Source organism: Mustela putorius, unplaced genomic scaffold (genome assembly GCF_011764305.1).
Source record: "Mustela putorius furo isolate JIRA1106 unplaced genomic scaffold, ASM1176430v1.1 tig00000421_pilon_pilon_pilon, whole genome shotgun sequence".
In the NCBI taxonomy this organism is placed as follows: domain Eukaryota; kingdom Metazoa; phylum Chordata; class Mammalia; order Carnivora; family Mustelidae; genus Mustela; species Mustela putorius.
In genome coordinates, this window is record NW_025421375.1 from 6,111,718 (window position 1) to 6,130,096 (window position 18,379).

At 40.4% G+C, this 18,379-nt stretch overlaps 1 protein-coding gene across 3 annotated transcripts in view; it reads left to right on the top strand.

The window, feature by feature from the left end:
* The window catches only part of ADAMTSL1 (ADAMTS like 1), an 899,097-nt gene that overhangs the window by 507,618 nt on the left and 373,100 nt on the right, over positions 1–18,379 (top strand). The window contains exon 1 of one of the 3 annotated variants that reach the window (XM_004765701.3): positions 8,639–8,841. The exons of the other annotated variants lie outside the window; for them this stretch is intronic. Within the exon in view, the coding sequence (XP_004765758.1) occupies positions 8,776–8,841 (66 nt within the window). The 5' untranslated portion in view covers positions 8,639–8,775. Of the gene's footprint in view, positions 1–8,638; positions 8,842–18,379 lie in introns of those variants that run through there. 3 annotated transcript variants of the gene reach the window in all.

An 18,379-nucleotide genomic window follows, 5' to 3' on the forward strand; every position in this document is an offset into this window, starting at 1 on the left:
TGATTCAAAGAGGCACTTGCACCCCAATGTTTATAGCAGCAATGTCCATAATAGCCAAACTATGGGAATACACACACACACACACACACACACACGTAATGGAATACCACTCAGCCTTCAAAAAATGAATTCTTGCCTTTTGCAATGACCTGGATGGTACCAGAGGGTATTATGGGTATTATGCTTGGTGAAGTAAGTAAATCAGAGAAGACAAATATATCATTTCACTCATATGTGGAATTTAAGAAACAAAACAGATGAACGTAGGGGAAGGAAGGCAAAAATAAAATAAGACAGAATCAGAGAAGGAGACAAACCATTAGAGACTTTTAACTACAGGCTGTAAACTGAGGGTTGCTGAAGCAGAGGTAAGTGGGGGATGGGGTAACTGGGTGACGGGCATTAAGGTGCGCACATGATGTGATGAGCACTGGGTGTTATATGCAACTGATGAATCACTAGACTCTACCTCTGAAACTAATAATATGTTACTATTATTATTCATAATAACACACTAATATGTTACTATTGATGTATATGAAATACTATATAATATGAATATGAATAATAATATGAAACTAATATATTAATTTTTATGAACTTTTAATTTAATTTTTTTAATTTTTAAAAAAGCCCACCCTTTTTTATTTTTAATTTTTTTATTTTTTAAATTTTTAATTTTTTAAAAAGTCCACCCATTTTGAAGTAGGAAAGATAAAACATCTAACTTTACCCACAAACTCCATGTCCTTTTCAGAAACTTAAAAAATAAACTATGCTTCATTTATTCTTCTCCTACCCACTTAAGCCCCCATGTTGCATCACCACTTCCTCATATCAGGGAGATCATATGATAGCTGTCTTTCTCTGCTTGACTTATTTCGCTAAGCATGATACGCTCTAGTTCCATCCATGTTGTCGCAAATGGCAAGATTTCATTTCTTTTGATGGCTGCATAGTATTCCATTGTGTATATATACCACATCTTCTTCATCCATTCATCTGTTGATGGACATCTAGGTTCTTTCCATAGTTTGGCTATTGTGGACATTGCTACTATAAACATTCGGGTGCACGTGCCCCTTTGGATCACTACGTTTGTATCCTTAGGGTAAATACCCAATAGTGCAATTGCTGGGTCATAGGGCAGTTCTATTTTCAACATTTTAAGGAACCTCCATGCTGTTTTTATGGACATTGGGGAGGGTATGTGCTTTGGTGAGTGCTGTGAAGTGTGTAAACCTGGTGATTCACAGACCTGTACCGCTGGGGATAAAAATATATGTTTATAAAAAATAAAAAATTATTAAAAAAAATAATAATAAACTATGCTAAGGGGCGCCTGGGTGGCTCAGTGGGTTGAGCTGCTGCCTTTGGCTCAGGTCATGATCTCAGGGTGCTGGGATGGAGTCCCACATCTGGCTCTCTGCTCAGCAGGGAGCCTGCTTCCCTCTCTCTCTCTGCCTCTCCATCTACTTGTGATTTCTCTCTGTCAAATAAATACATTAAAAAACTTTAAAAAAATAAAATAAAATAAACTATGCTATAAATTATTTTTAATTATAAGTTCTTTTCCAGCATTCCTTTATTTGATAATTATTATATTTCTTTGATTATATTTATAATTGTGATATGAGATAATCTTTCTCACTCAACAGAGAGGCCATTCATCTAGCTGGTATTAGCAAATATAACCAGCATACAACAGAAATAAAACTGAAGTCTTCACAACGATCTATTTTATTTTAGAGGAAGAGAACTCTGATTTTCCATGGCTTAACTGCTATTCTGAAATTCAAATTTAATTTTAGCTTTGATCTACATTTAGTTTTTGGAGACCAGGATTTCTTTTGCAATTTCCCTGCTTGCTTTTGTTTCCTCTTTTCTTCTTTTCTTGACACCATATCTGTAAACATGGCATATGTGCACCGACTCACATGTTAATTTGACAAGTATTCATCTAATGCCAACTTCATATGAGGCTTTGTAGAAGAGCTGTCTGAGCTACACTTTAAAGGTTAACAAGGATTTGAGCAAGATAGAGATGACAAGGAGGACCTTCAGGCAGAAGGGACAGAATGAACAAATACGCAGGAGTGGAAATACTTGGAGCACTGGGGTAATATCAGGTATTTCAATTGGGCTGGAGCATGATTTTCTATTATCCTGGGACTAGAAGCAGATCAGGGAGGTCCTTGAATGCCAAGCTGAGGAATTTGGCTTTTGGTTTTTCCTTCTACTCTCTCAGTATCGCCTATAAATCTGTTAACACTCCTTCACCTTATTGTCTGGCTCTGGGATAATTATTTTATCTGAGAAGGATGATGTCATGGAAATAGTAACTGAACTAAGAATCAAGGGCCTTAGATTTATATATTACACTTGGGTTAAACATATGACTATTACAACCATAATTCAAACCTCAGCACTTAAACTGGTATCTCTCCGTGTCAAAAAGGCTACAAGAGATAGTTTACCTGCTTCCACAATATTTGTCAAGCATTACACCGTAGGTGCCCAATAAGTGTTTGTGGAATCTAATTCAGTAACAGACCTCTGTGATCCATGAGGCAGCTCCAGCAATGAAGAAAAAGGCAGAAGAAGAATCACCAGTTTGGAAGGGATGAATAATTCTAGCCTCCCCATGTGGTTCAGAGCCGTTATGCATTTGGTACATTTGTTTGCTTTCTCAGGGCAGGGGAAGAGAGTCCTGGAATTCAAACCTAAATTATGATGATTTTTTAACCAGAATTTATTCAGAATTTTCAAACACACAGAAAGGTTGAAAGACACGTACTGTGGATACTCATATGCCCACCAATTAGAATGGTAATGTTAATTAATCTCTTACCTTGTACTGAGCTATACTCTGGAAATACCTTTCTCCACAGCCCACAACTACTCTGTGATGCTAACCCTTATACTCGTCATAGAATGGCTTAAAACAAAAAGAGACAAAAAGCCAGGTTGGTGACTTTTATCAATTTATTTTCTGAAAGACCTCCTGGCTATAAGGGAAATGACTAGAATTTGAACTCTCTGGCTCCAAGTTCTGGGTTCTTTCCACTGTACTAAGTAGCCTCCAGAATCCCTCTCCACTGTTGGCCAGGGTCACAGATTCTAACTGGGTATCTACAGTGTAAGAAGACCCGAATTAAGCATTGTAGACAATAAAAAGAAATGCAACCTGAGGCTCTTAGGGCTTTCGGCAACTCAAGATGAATCAAATCGAATTTTAAAATCTGCTGAGTCCCTTCCTTATGTAACATGCAAGCGTACTTTATACAGAGAGATCACTAAGGTTGTGACTTGTGACTGTGAGACAAAGAATTTAAAAACTTACATTTTTCCTTTTTAAGCAACCTAAAATAGAGGGTCAGGGTGAGTAGAAGCCTTGGTCCTACATGTCCCTGCTTTCTCTCTGCTTACTCTGTCCTCACCTGCAAAGTTTTTCCTCCTTTCTTAGCATCTCTTAAAAGTCTCTGTATATCTCAAGATGGTTTTCAATTTCTGTTTCTTCTGTTTTGGTCCTCCTTACTGTGTCCTCAAACTAGCAATAATCTCTCCTTTCTCTGAACTCCTGCAGCCTGCTGCTTTGCTAAGAGGTAGTGTGGCTTAGTGATTAAGAACACAGATGGCCCCTGAGATCCTGGCTCTTCCCCTTCATGGACATGTGATCTTGGAAAATTATTGAATTCTCCAATTCTTCATGCCTCAGTTTTCTCACCTGGTAAAAGGGATAGATATATCGGTCAAGGATTCTGTTTCAGAGAATTAAATTTCCTCTTGCTAACTGATGCAGAAAGTGCTATATTATAAAGGAATTAACTAACTCACAAGAAGTTGGAATTGCTAACAAAAAAGACTCTAGTTGGAGCTTCCTGAAAACTCCCGTGCTACTCTGCAGTAACAGATCACCACAGGAGCTCTGCCTCTTCAATAAACAGTAAATCACCAGATGACGAGAAATGCAAGGTCTGCAACATGGTGGCCCACTTTCTATGAGCCAGCTGCTAAACTGCATGGAAACTTGCCTCTGTTCACCCTCAAAGCTGGTGACTAGTTGGGGTGATTGCAGATCAACGGCATTACTCTAGGCCATTTCAACGAGCAGAGAAAGCAAAATGTGGTCTCTTCCCCATTTCTTCCTTTAAATCTTATGGGAGCACTCCTAGGCAGCCAAATCTAAAATACCTCTGTACCCTAGCTGCAAGGGAGTCTGGGAAATGTAGTTTCTAGGTTTATGGCTTCTGCATTTCAGGAGGGCAGTAGCTGGGACAAATGTTGAGTGCTAAGTGACCATAAATCATATCTACTTGAGGATAATCGACATACCTCCCCATCAGGTGGTGGTGAGGATTATACAAAATAATTAAGTACTTAGAACAGTGACTGGCACATGGGAGACACTCAGTAAAGGCAGCAATTTTCATCAGTCAACGTCTCCCGGGCAGTTGTCGAGGCAGAAGACCTTAGATACAGCTCCAAATTTCCACCTGCTAGTGAGTAATATTGATGAGTCCACTTACCATATAAGAGCACCAGTTTTGCTCACTATAAATTGAGGATAGTAATCACTCGGTAACTTGCATAATTTCTGCTCATGTCACATGAGTTCATGCGAGATGATTTGGGAGCTACAACGAAGGTTCCAGTCTCTTTGGTGTTAAATGAAAATTAGCTGAATTGAAGAGGTCCAGACTCGGGCTCAGATTCCTGCTCTGCCCCTGAGAGTAGCAGTGGGCTTCCTGTAGCTTCACCTTATTCATCCCCACACCATGGTTTCCTCCACTTAATTTGCAGAATTATCCCACGAAATTAAACAACTTCCATACATGCCTTTGAGGATAGTAAGGCTCAGGTGCTGCCATTACCACCTCCTACAAGAGGGGAGATGAGGTCCTACTCAGTTCGTCAAGACCCCTACCCCCGAGTTCTTTCCAGAAGATTCTCTGCCCTCTCCACTCCAACTGCTGCAACTGGAGGGCCAAGCCAGGAGGAGACAGGTGGCTCTGGCGTGAATGCTGTAATGCATTCTCCCCAGAGAGAGAAATTCTGAGAGTTTAGCTCACTCTTTCCTGCCATAAAGCACACTGAATGTTAACAGCTTGCTCCTGTCCAAGCTGGTGTTTTTTAAATTAAGTATTGTTAAATCTATACCATTTGGAATGATGCTTCAGACAGCCCTGACACTCTCTCACTTGCTTCTGCTTTCATTTCACCTAATATATTGCACAGGGAGTCAGTAACCAGTATTATGGCAGCTGGGGCCACATTAGCAGACAGCTTTAATGTAGATACCTGCCCAGGGAAAAGGCTCTCGGCCAACGCCCTGCTCCCATGCCATAAGGGGCCTTTCCCGGGGCTGCTGTTAGTAAGGATCTAGATCACCTCGGTTTTATGTTATTTTTCCTTGGCAATGGAAAAAGTTTTAGAGATGACAAAGGTGGGAGACAGAGAAATTGGAGATTAAAATAAGATATATTCCATTGTCAGGGAACATATACCCAGGGTTAAACCTGGGTAGCCTGCCTTCTGCTCCTCCTTCACTATAAGCATCGCCCTCCGATATATGTGATACCACTGCCAGCTTCTGGAAGTGTGCATGTGGGTGTGTAGGCGTATACACACACAGAGATATAATGCACTTGCGTGCATACACATAGGGAAGTACGTGTATATGAGAGAAGAGTGATTCAGGGTCAGAAGGCCCTATTCAATGGCCAGTTCTAGCCAGTGGGGCCCACGACAAGTCATTTAAGTCGTCTGAGCCTCAGTTTCCACGTTTATAAAATTGGGTGAGTACTTAAATGCCTTCACAGAGTCATCATAAAGGTCAAGTGAGATTGTGGGTGTAAAACCTTTTGCAGCTATTAAAGAGACAACATAAACTTCAGTAATTATCAAAAATAGCTCACCCCCAAAATTTACCCCAATCACCCTCCCCCAACTTGGTTTTGTTCTCTTTTTTCTAAAATTACAGTGAGCTTAGAGTTTTCCCTGCACTGTGTAATTTTTTCTAAAAACTCCATTTATTTATTTGACAGAGAAAGAGAGGGATCACAGCAAGCAGGCAGAGAGAGAGTGGGTAGCAGGCTCCTTGCTGAGCAGAGAGCATGATGTGGGGCTCAGTCCCAGGACCCTGAGATCATGAACTGAGCCAAAAGCAGAGGCTTAACCCACAGAGCCACCCCAGCGCCCCTGCACTGTGTAATGTTTGATCATGCAATTGCTTTTCCTAGTCTCCCTGGGCATCTCCAACAGGAAAAGAAATGCTAGGAGTACTGGGACCAGAAGCAAGAGACATTGTGGTGGGTGTCTTCTGGGCACTCAATAGATGGTTGAGGGCTTGACTCAAAAATATCACAATATCCAGAGACTGTAAGGACATAAAGGTGACCACCATGCTAGACATCAACATATCCATCAAAACTCTAAGGCAGAAATCTCAAACTCGGCATATTTAGGTATTGTTTATTTCCAAAGTAGCAAGGAGTCTAAGACGAGCATTACTAGTAGCTAGCAGTTACTCTTTGAGAAAGCCAATTTTTTCCCTATTATTCTGCAAATGATATCATATCATTACTCTTGCCACTACTATTCCTTCTCCCCTCACCCGTTCATCCCTTTGGATGTGCTTTTGAGTGATGGTTGCTTGTGAAAAGGGAGAAAGTGATGTTCAATAAAATATCCCATTTTATAGAACTAGTTGGAACTCTTCAGCTAATGACTCTGATAGAGGGAAAAAACCCTAGAATAGAAAATTCTAAGGTGTAAAGGAAAGATAGACAACACAGCTTTATGAATGAAAGATGATTTCCATCACTCCATTTCTTTAATAGAATGATTTCAGATAACACCAGCAAAACAGTTTTACATCTACTTGTGAGTTCTCTTCAGCTCGTGAGCATTAGCTGATTTTTCACAGGTTTATAAAACTATTCTCTCTGAAAGGGAACAACATACTTCAAAATAAGATCTCTGTATTGTGGATTTTTACTGTCCATTTTTCTAAGTGAGGGGCAAGGTGGATCCCTGTATCCCCTGACTTTCCTAGCGGGTTGAAAATGGGAATTTTAAATCTCTTCTGTCTTTGATAGACCGTGTGAAGTAAGTAACCTGACATTGAACAAGCTGCTTTTCTTCCCCCTTCTGAGAAGCAATGCTGCAGGTATGTATATGGGCAGACCTGCCTGTACTCACATGCCCATTATGGCTTGATCAGGTTTTCCATAGTTGTGTATTTCCCGACTCTTGTCAGTATTTTTTATTAATGAGAGGAACATCTTCGGCCTCCACCATGTGTGTTTCTGGGCTATCGGGAAATCTACAAAGGAAAAACATCCTGGCAACACACCTATAGAAACGGAAGGTCAAGTTTGTTATTTCATTCTCTCAAACACTCAATGATTTTTTTTTTTTTAGCAGATAAGGGGAAAGACGTCCCTTGTTTGACACTTGACACTTCCCTAAAACTGTCATCAAATCCTCCTCTGGTAGAGTCAAATCTTGATTGCTGGTGGATTACCCAGACTTAGACACTTCCTGACCTTCTCTTTGCTGTTCCTGGCCTTGTCCTCATTTCACTGCTCATTAGCACTTCCTCGGGAGCCTCTCCTGTCCAAGCCTCTTGCAACAGTAGAAGGGAAGAGGAGGTGGGTTCCCTTCAGCCCTTTCTTGTAGTTGTAGCTGCTCTGATAAAGGACTCGGATAAGGAGGAGGGTGAAACGGTTGGTTAAAAGGTTTGGGGATTAACTGAGGATTTAATTCATCCTTTCTTTCCCACCCCTGCCAAAGCAGATAGTTGAGAGTTGGCAGTGTGTCAAAACCAGGCGGTTCCTCAGCCCCAAATTTCAGTCCCACTCATCCCAGTCTTTGTTAAAGGGCTTTTTTTTTTTTTTAAACCAGGGGATCTAAGTTTCTAATTGTGCCTTTACTGTAAACCTTGGATATTTTAAATAGTCACTTTACAAAGAAGCAACTTGCTCCCCACCCCCCCCCCACCCTAGATCAAGTCATTAATACCCAAAGGTAACTTATGTCACTATTTAGGTTTAGTAAGGAACCTCCAAAAACTTATATAGCCTCCCTTTTCCGAGTCAGGAGAGAAAATAGAGGAACTTCATGGAAAAGGAAGAAAGCGGCTGTACAGAACACGTTTCAACGGCCCATTAAGTCAGTTTTTGTCTCTGGTTCTTTCCCTTTATAGCATATGTTATATATTGACAGGGATTAAGTTTCTCTCCTGAATGGAACAATACAGAGTCACAGGGAGCTACTGTACTTTACAAAGCAACAGGCATCCGCACAAGCAAATGGCAAACAGAAAGGTATCTCAACAAAGAACCAACCAGGTTAGTTTCAAGGAGAGGGCTTTGCTTCATCTTTTGCAATTCGGCATCTTTTGCATTTCTCTCTTGCTACTGGCCGCACGCTCCGCTCGCCTTTCTTTTTCGTCCCGTACCACCCCCCCCATCCTTTTTTTTTTTTTTTTTTTTGCTCGCACTGTTACACTTTCTCTCTGTCCCCCCGGCTTTGTTATTCAGCATGTCTGATTAGCAGGAGCCTGATTGGCTGGCTGCCTGCTCCGAGAGAGATTCCATTCAGCTTACCCCCCACCCACCCACCCACCCTCGGTCAGGAAATGTGAGCGGGGCTGATGGAAGCTGATAGGCAGGGCTGGAGTGTTAGCACCAGGACTGGATGTGACAGCAGGCAGAGGAGCACTTAGCAGCTTATTCAGTGTCCGATTCGGATTCCGGCAAGGATCCAAGCATGGAACGCTGCCGTCGTCGGGCAACTCCTGGCACACCGCTCCTCTTCCTGGCTTTCCTGCTCCTGGTAAATGCCTTTTCATTTCAATACGTGGCTATTGCCACTTAGTCTGGGTGCTGTTGGGGGGTAGTGTGTATATGTGTGTGTGCGTGTGTGTGTGTGTGTGTGTGTCTTGATCTTCAAACACCAGGTGAAATAATTTACACGATTAAAAAAAAAAAAAAGGAGCAGGAAAAACTTCTTTCAGAACTTGAACCCCAGCTTTCCAAGCCAAATAAAGTGTGCTTGACTTTGGGAGATAGCGAGAGGTGTATAATAATCTCCAGACTCCAGTTTTGGGATCTACTGCATAGAGTTCGGTGAGCTGGGGACTGTGTAAATAACGTGGTGTGCATGCTTGGAATTTGGGTAACAGACGTCCTGAAATCAAACTCAGTCACTGTGGTGTTCCTGGAATTTTTGAAGGATGGGCTGCAAGGGGCTTTTCTCCCCACTGCCTTTTATGACTCCTTCTCCTTCTCTGCACACGTGCTAGGGAACCAGGTAAAAGAGGGAAGGAGAGACTGTTTGCAGCCAACCCAGATTATAGCTCGTAATTACTGTAACTCCTCTATGGATACAAGTTAATGCTAGTATTTATGAATTGAGGATTATGGTCTTTGATCTCAGATCAGCTCTTAAAGAAGAAGAAAATGCTGACTTTGTGTGTGTGTGTATGTGTGTGTGTGTGTGTGTGCGTGCGTGGCTGCTTTCCATAGTCACAGTGATAAGATGCTCTGTACTAGAATCAGCACACACTGCATTTTTGACTCAAAGTAAATGTTCCGTTGTGACTCATACTTGGTTTTATGGGCAGAAAATGAACATGGACTGTCCAAAAAAAATCTACACTCAAAATATTAATAGCAATGCACATTTTTTTTAAACCAGAGCGTTCTGGGCAGGCAGCTTCATAAACCTCATCTGAAGGTTCGATTCCAACATTTGCACACATCGATTCCAAACAAACGTGATTGTAGCTCTCCTTGTCACATTTGTGGCATGCCAGCACTTCCTCGGAAGGTAATAAGGCAAGAAGGGAGCAAGGTAAAAACGTAACGAATATATAGGTTGCATCGATTCGTTGATGCTAAAGGAATGTTATGTTCTGATTAGACTCTGACAAATTTGATCTGTGCTATGATTTTGAAGAAGGAAAGCAAGCCATTTGGTACAAATTGAAAAGCTCCACAAAGATTCATCAGCTAGAGTAATCAGACAGTGTTTAAATATTTTATACATTCTCACTTCTTATTTGCATCATTGTGGCCAAGAAATCATAATGCTGTGCTGCAAATGCTATAAATATAGAAGCATATTTTCAGATTTTCAAAGACATTTAAAGGCATGCTGAATTTTAAGCAGGAACGGACGAAGTTTTAGCTGTTGTGAGGAATATGAAAAGCAGAATGTTTAGGTGTGCCTTATGACCAGGGAGCAAGCAACTTATGAAAGGTGTCTCATATTTTCCATATGGGATGTGTTACTTATATACACACCATTAGTTTGCCTCATCTTTCCTTCTTTGTGATTTTTTTTAAAAGTGTGTGTTTGTTCCCCCATTTAATTACATCATAAAGCCAATTACCAGTACACGTTGCTTTTCTCATATCTTCATATGGAAATATGATCTCATCATATTTTGGAAAAACTGTCCCATTCAGAAATAGACTGTTTTGCTACCCATTGGTAACTGCATTAGATCCCTCCTTGACATCTTGAATGCTAGTATCTGTATTTGAGCATATAATTAGACTTACATGGGGAAAAAAAAAGGAACTGTTTATATCAGATTTAAAACACAAAACATACTTTGTTTAAATCACAATAATTGTATTGTGAGGATAAAATGAAGTCAAACCCAGGTTTGGTTTAAGTCTGTATTTAAATGAATTGGGATTCTGAGAATCACAAGAACAGACTGGTGAGCACCAAGAGATATCCCTGTGCAGAGTAATAACAGCATAGGTAGTACCTTCCATGGATTTTATGTCTACATGTGCCAAACACCAGGCCAGTTGTTTGGAAAGCATTACAAGGAATCTGCACAATCATCTTGCAAATAGACATTTTTTTTTAACCTATTTTGCAGATAGAGGAACAAGCTTATGTTTGAAAGCAAAGGTCAAATAATGGAGAGAAGATAACTTGGTTGCTTTGTACTGTGGTTGTAAAATGTTTAGCAGTGATGGAAGCAATGATGTTAAGTCAGTCCCCAGTCTTCGTTGGAGACATTTAGGGTTTTAGCCTCATCTTGACCATTAAAGCGATGTGCAATGTCATGGACACTTTCTACTTTGGCTCATGCACTGCCCCCTTCAGCTCTGTAACCACAATTAAATGATGGGCCTAAGAGAAAGTGACCTACAGCCTCATCAGCCATTGACTTAGACCTAGAAGTGTGACATTGTCAAGCTCGACCTTCGATCTGGCTGGAGAAATTGAACTAGGTGGCTTGTTTTTCCCCTAACCATTTTAAACATTAGAAGAGTCTATCTACTCTGATAATCAATTTATTTGACTTTTGACTTTAACTTTAACTTAACTTAAATGGAAGACATCCTTTTTGTTTAGTGGTGAATCCAGTTTCTACCTCAAAACTATGTTCATTGTCACTGACAGCTGCACCATCTGTATCATGGCTTCGTTCTTGGGGATGTGTGAATATCGAATATTGTTCACCCTCAGTTTTGTCAAAATCCTTTCCTCTTAGAGCATGCTTCCTGAAAGAATGAGGTCCCCGTGTCTTTTGTATCATATTTTCCTGCAAAGCTCATACTTCATAGACTTCTTTTGTACTCTGGGCACACAATAGGACAGTATACTGATCAGGAGATTTCACCCTGAAATTTGGGTCAGACGAAGCCACATCACCCGGCTTCCTCACTCTTCCTACCCTGCTCCCCTCTTTCACTCTCCCTCCTTTGTCCCAACTGTGTAGCTCAAAAGGAATGTGGCAAAAACCATGACCGGCCATTGACATATGGGTCCCTCCAAACTTGAAGTCAAATCACTTCTTGTCAGAAAGGCATTTAATCAAATTTGCATTTGCTTTTTGTTTCTTTTAAGTGGTTTTAAGCTCTTTCGCCTGCTATTGTGGGAGTTGCAAGAGTAACACTCGGAATTATAATAAAGTACATGTGTTTTTCTGTTGAATTTCTTTTTCTTCTCTGCACTAATTTATACATGGAAACTAGTCAAACACAATAGCCCATTCCCTTCGGTCGCTCTGGCACTGTCCTCCACTATTATCTAAGTGCATCTATCTTGGATGGCGAGAAGCACCATTAGCTTGTGGAATGAATATTAAATCCCTTATTTACAGCAGATTGTGGGCTGCTCCAATGAGTGGTGTGTGTGTGTGTGTGTGTGTGTGTATGCACGCACATGTGTGTACGCACGCACACACAGGTATCTTTCTATAACTGTTCTCTCTACATCTATTTCTTATTTGCCTGCCCAGATTGTTTTTAAATCAAGCAGAGGATTTTCACCTGAATCTACAGAACATAGTGAGGTATTTATATATACATTATTTTCTTCATGTTTTCGTGAAGTTTCTTGTCTAGACATGGTCAGCTGCAGTTTTGTTTCCCCGGACTCCTGTTTTTAGTGTTTCGATCTGTTCAGGACCATTTTCTGGCCCCTTTTCTTATTTTCATATGAAGCAGTGCTATTTCTTCATGTAAGTGGAAGGAAGTATGTCCAATAGTGGTCACTAGTGAACTACAAAAGAATTCTGTTACACCAGAAAGTTTTCCTTGAAATACCTCCTGGATATTAAAAACTTTGGATAAAAGAGAGAGAAAATGAACTTGTGGACATATTTGATTGTGCATTTATAAAAGTGCTAATACATTTTGATTCTGCTTTACCATTGTGTGTGAATAAGATGGAAAGTGGTCCTCTAGCACACCATGGTGTAGGCTGTTACTCAAACTCAGATGCCCCACAAAGTTCAAATAATAACAAAATTAAGGTCAGCATTTGTGTAGTTTTAATCAGTAAAATGTGGCTAACCACTGTACCTTACTCATTTAAAACAAAACAAAACAAGAAACTCATCTGTGTGGTTGCATTTTGCAGAGGAATTGTCTGGAGGAGACACGGTCTGGACCTTTGGTTCTCCCTTTTATTACAGATTAATCAAAATATAATTTTAGATTCTTTTGGGGAAAATATTGTGTCCTCTGAATGTCTGCATTTCGTGCAGCACCTAATAGAAGGGCTTTTACACACATGTGTCAGAGCTGTTTGTGAACTCATTTGGGGGAGGAAAGGACTCACAGAGGCGACTACCTGGCTCGCTAATTCTCCACACACGTGGTGTTCCCTTCACGTATACAGTCCAGTTTCTCTGGTCAAGTGGCAGCTCTGCTTTAATATTATCTAGTTCGGGTTCCAGGTCTAAGTGTTTAAGTTTCTCATATCTCATTGTTTCATTCTACCCTTCCCTCATTCTGCATATTCTCCCGTTTCTTGTGGTCTCATGAGTAGAGTGGCCGAGAAGTGACCTCGCCTGGCATGAGGGCCCTTGCCTTTTCTTGAGAGAGCACATTCCTTGAATCATCATGAATAACCTACCAGTTAAGTGCATTGAGATAATCAGAGGAAAATGTGTCTAAATCAAGTTTTACAGCCTTGCTGTTTTTACTAATTTTCTTCTTCTGGAGAGCTGGCTTCCAATTTTGTGTTTTCACCAGAATGAGACAAGTTCATGTCGTTTTCTGTCTCCATCATAAAAACCATACCATGTGGTTGAATTTTGGCTTGATCGGCAGTGCTGGCTCATGAACGGCTTAGGACTGGCATACCAGAGGTGATGTCAGTCCTAAAAGATCCTAATTGAAATAGGCCAGCACAGCTGTGTGGGGAGCCTGCCTGTTAACCGGGGTAAGCTGTTGCTATCAACCCCTTCTTTCCATGAGCTCAAAAATAAATGACTAAATCTCCCCAATTCCCGAACTTCAAGATTAAAACCTACATTGAATAAAGCTTAACTGTTCTGGTTTCCCCTCCCTGGAGATTTTGTTAACTGGAGCACCCAGCATGTGGAAGGCAGTTAGGAATTTTCTGGTTATGTCAGTCAAGAAGCTATCCCGATGGTAGTGGTCTGTAGCCGCCAGTGACCTCTGGCTTGCTATTTGTTGGATTTCCAGAGGCTCAGTGTTTATAAATCAGTGTGGATATTTTCCTACATTCATTCATGATCTCTATTTCAGTCATGGACATATTAGCTTATCTTATGAACTACTACAACCTTCTCTAGGAGAAATACCGTAACGTCTATTTGACTACCCTACCCCAAATCCTCCCGATGTTTGGGGAGCATTTAGCAATTGTTTGTCAGAAACACAAAAAATTGTAATCTACAATGTTTTAAGATGTCATTTCTTCTAGTTCTAGGGCTCCCTCACATTTATTTCTGTCACTGTATTTCTCCTACTGTGTTTCCATTCCTGTCCAGTCCACAAAACCATGGGTGGTAGCAGGAGTGACTTGTCCCTCCCAACTCTGTCAGGATGCCTGGTAATTAGACCTCAGTGAATGTTGTTGAATGGATGAATAAAAGGATGGATAAGAGAGACTTGGCAAGAAGAGTTGAGAAGAGGACGCCTGGCTGGATCTGATGGTTAAGCCTCTGCCTTTGGCTCAGGTCATGATCCTGGGGTCCTGGGATCGAGTCCCTCCTGGGGCTCCCTGCTCATTGGGGAGCCTGCTTCTCCTTCTGCCTCTCTCTCTCTCTCTTTTGAATAAATAAATAAAATCTTTAAAAAAAAGGTTTAGAAGATGGTAAAGTACAAATAGGTGAACATCCATTTTACCTGTGAGACATTTCAGTAATTCTGGCTTGGGTAAGACCAAGTCAACAACCTAATAAATTCTAAAGAGAGGACAAATATTTTGTTTCTCTCTCTTTTTTCTTTCTTAAACATGTACATCCATACAATGGACAAAAAGTGAATAACAATCCCTTTTGCTCCTGATAAATAGAATGAATGTTGCATGTTTCATGTCTTTTATAATCCGTTTGGTTATCAAATATTTCTCCTTTTATGAAATATTTCTCCTTTTATGAAATTTGCCCTCAGGAAGAAAATCCTATTTGGCACACTCTTATAAAACTGGAAGGTAACCATAAAGTCTCAGTTTAGCAGAGATAATGCTATGGATTCACCAAGTCATTTGTTTTTATGACCGGACACAAAAATAAACTGCATTTTTCATCCTTTTCCATGATTGGATGGTGCGATGTGATTGAGTTTTAGTCAGTGGAATGGAGTTAGATGTGACAGGTAGCAGTTCTAGAACGTACGTCTGCCATGTCATCCACCCAGCACTCCGCATTCTGTCTCTCTTTACCTGCCTGCTGGATGCAGAAACGCCAACAGAAAACTTCAAGGCCTTAGGGAATGACAGAGCCACCAAGTAGAAGGTCTGGGTCCCTGAATGACTTCCTGGAGCAGAGCCCCAGACCTGAACATTCGATTACCCACTACCAAGAAATAAACCTTTGTAAACCTTTGTTTACCTTTGAGGAAAGGTGTTGCTTGTTATACTGGAAATCTCAAAATTAAAAATTAAAATTAAAATGTGCTGGAAATTTAGATGTCATGCATACTAATACTCACTTATAAGTCAGGCTTAATTCCACTTTCCATTTATTATATGGAAAAATTGAAATGAGAAGATGCCATGTCATCTTCATGATGGTTTAATCTTTGTGGTGCGTAACTCACTACATACCCCCTGACTCCAGAGCATGCTCTAAGTATACAATAAGTTGCACACCACAAAGACTACAGGACAAACAGGGAAATGGGGCCATGCTCCTTTTTCAAAGAGAATCAAGGAATTAGTGGCACAGTAAGAAATGGGGAAAAGAACAAGGAGTGGCAGGGCTGTGGTAAATGGTCAGAATCTCTGGAGCAGAACAAGACCAACCATCCCAGCCAAGGACATAGAACCCTCCAGACCAAAGGGAAGGCCAACAAAACAGAAAGAGATATGGAGAAGCAGAAACCGAGGCATCCACCAAGTTGCTCTCCAGACAGAATGTCAGTAGATGAAGGAGTGAACAAGTGACAGGAAGGGGAACAGACACATAAACGTGAAACTCCCAGATATTTCACACAGCAACATCCAAAGGGAAATGTCTATCTTGAGTAAACCTAGTCACAGCTATCTCTAATACATTTTTTTACAGCGGTCTCAGGTGTCGTGAAAAAGCACTGGTTTTAGAGTGTAACTATCCGGGTTGTAACATGGGTAGATCACCTCTGTGATCTTGCTCTAGTCACAGAACTCACTCCCGCTCTGCTCCTCATCTGGGTCTTATGATTGCCCATCCCACCTAACTCTCCCAGATGTCGGGAGAGAGAAAGGTGGCATTAAATGTTGAGGTGTTTTGTAAACTCTATAGAGTACTCTAAAATTTCAAGTGATTACATTCATTCGTGGCATTTATCTGTCACCAACTGTATACTCAACACAGAGCCAGGGTCTATGGAAGATAAAGAAAGTTCTTGCAATGAGGAAGGAGCTTGGTAGTTCAATGGACATTTTGTTGTAGTTATTTTTAAAAATTTTCACAAGCACTCTTCTGTAGGGAATGGTTCTCTGATGGGCATGACTATTTTCAGTTGCCCAACAAACTGGCTTGTCTTATAAGGAACTCTTCTGTACCTGTGTAGACCCTATCTGTTTAATCCTACCCATGTATCAATGTAAACTACAGCTTCCCACAGATTATTAATGTGTATTATCTTTATGGATATTATCAGACAGTACTTGGCTTCAGACATTAAAATTTGTTTCCAATTTCCACAGTTCAGAATATCAGTTTGTGTCGCAGAACACACTAGCACACTTTTTAGCTAAGACAAATTCCTCAGGGAAAAACTTTCCTCGAAACAAATTCTTATCATTGTGAGAATTACCATTAATTAGGGGTGGCCAGCAGCGAGAGCGTTTTCATCTGCCCCAATATGACTGGGGATCACTTTGGCAGACTTTGATCTGATGCAGTTTCTGCTACATTGTGCTTATTTTATAACAGCCAAAAGATCCATGTAAAAAACAAGCATATTCCATTTGGGATCTTATCTCTGTCAGTCCTATTGCTTTAGTAGTTATATCTACCTGCGTCCCGAGATTTTTCTCTACAATTCTTATTGAAATAAATTAATTATAATAAAACCAGAAAGGCCTGGTGCATGCAAAGGGGGACAGTTGAAATAAAGGGAATAGCAGAAAAATCACATGTGGGAGCATAGACCATTTATAATATAGGAGATTTATTCCACTTCTGAGGCAAGAAATTGCAAGACTCTAATAGTTTCACCACCTGTGAATTATTTGGGTGCACTTCATAAGCGGGTTCTTTCTTCTATTTGTTTAAAGAAATAAGTGGTATGTTCGCCAATTCTACACTACATTAATTTTCACAGAGTTTCCATTTTCATCTTCATTGCTTTTTCAGATTTTTTTCCAAAGCTTCTGCCATTCTCCAACTAAAGCTTTGGGTATTTTCCCCTTCAATTTTTGTCCAGGGACTTTCTCTAAGTCAATTCAGTCTGTTGGCATAAATGTTGGGACAGAAGAGGGAAAGAGTATGATAACCTAAGACATCCTGACATCAATTCCAAGAGCACTAAAGAATTGAGACAGGAAATTATGAGCAACCTATAATAAATTCAAACTGTCCAATAAAATAAATAGACCTCACTTGGTTCCCATCTTAAGGTATGGGAGGATGTCTAGTTTCTGAGCCTGCTCAGCCGCCTCGTCTCAGTCCCCATATGAAGTGTGTGGGGGTATTGTGCAAATGTTGTACTTGATCCGCAGACCCAGAAATGAAAAAGTAAATGGAAACAATAAGAACCCTTACTGTTCAGGTGCCAGAATGAGATTTCGGGGAAAGGGTTTTTTTTTTTTTTTGTTTTTTTTTTGTTTTGTTTTTTCTTGTTTTTAATAGTTTGTATTTTCATTCTAGTTGTTACAACCATTTGTCATTGAAACCAAATATAATTTCTCTGATGGGCCACGTGCTTTTATTCTGACGTTGTTGCTTGTAGCCAGTCCGAGGTAACAAACATGCTTTGATATTACTATTACAACGAGAGTTTCACTGATACTTGGATCCCCAGGGCATAAATTCACAGCATTTTAGAACGGAAAGAAATCTCTGAGATGGCATACAATGTGACCTTAACTAACTGGGATCTGTTTGAAGGCAGGCATTTGGTTTTATTTTGTATTGGATATAATTATATCCCCCACACCAGACAAAGAGTTTGATTTATACAAAGTGTTCATGAATAAATGAATTAATCATCTAACCCAGTGCTTTCAGTTTGCCACTAATCAGATGTAAAATATAAATGTTTACAAAGAGATTTGAGACATATTTGCCAGGAAAACCTAGTAGTTAGGATCCAGATCCCGGAATCTAGATCTCTTTCCTTTGAGTCTGTACTCCCTCATTTTTGTTTTGCGTTTATAGAGAGAGCTTAAGGTGCGGGGGAGGGAGAGGAGGGCAGAGAAAGGAAGAGAGGGAACCTGA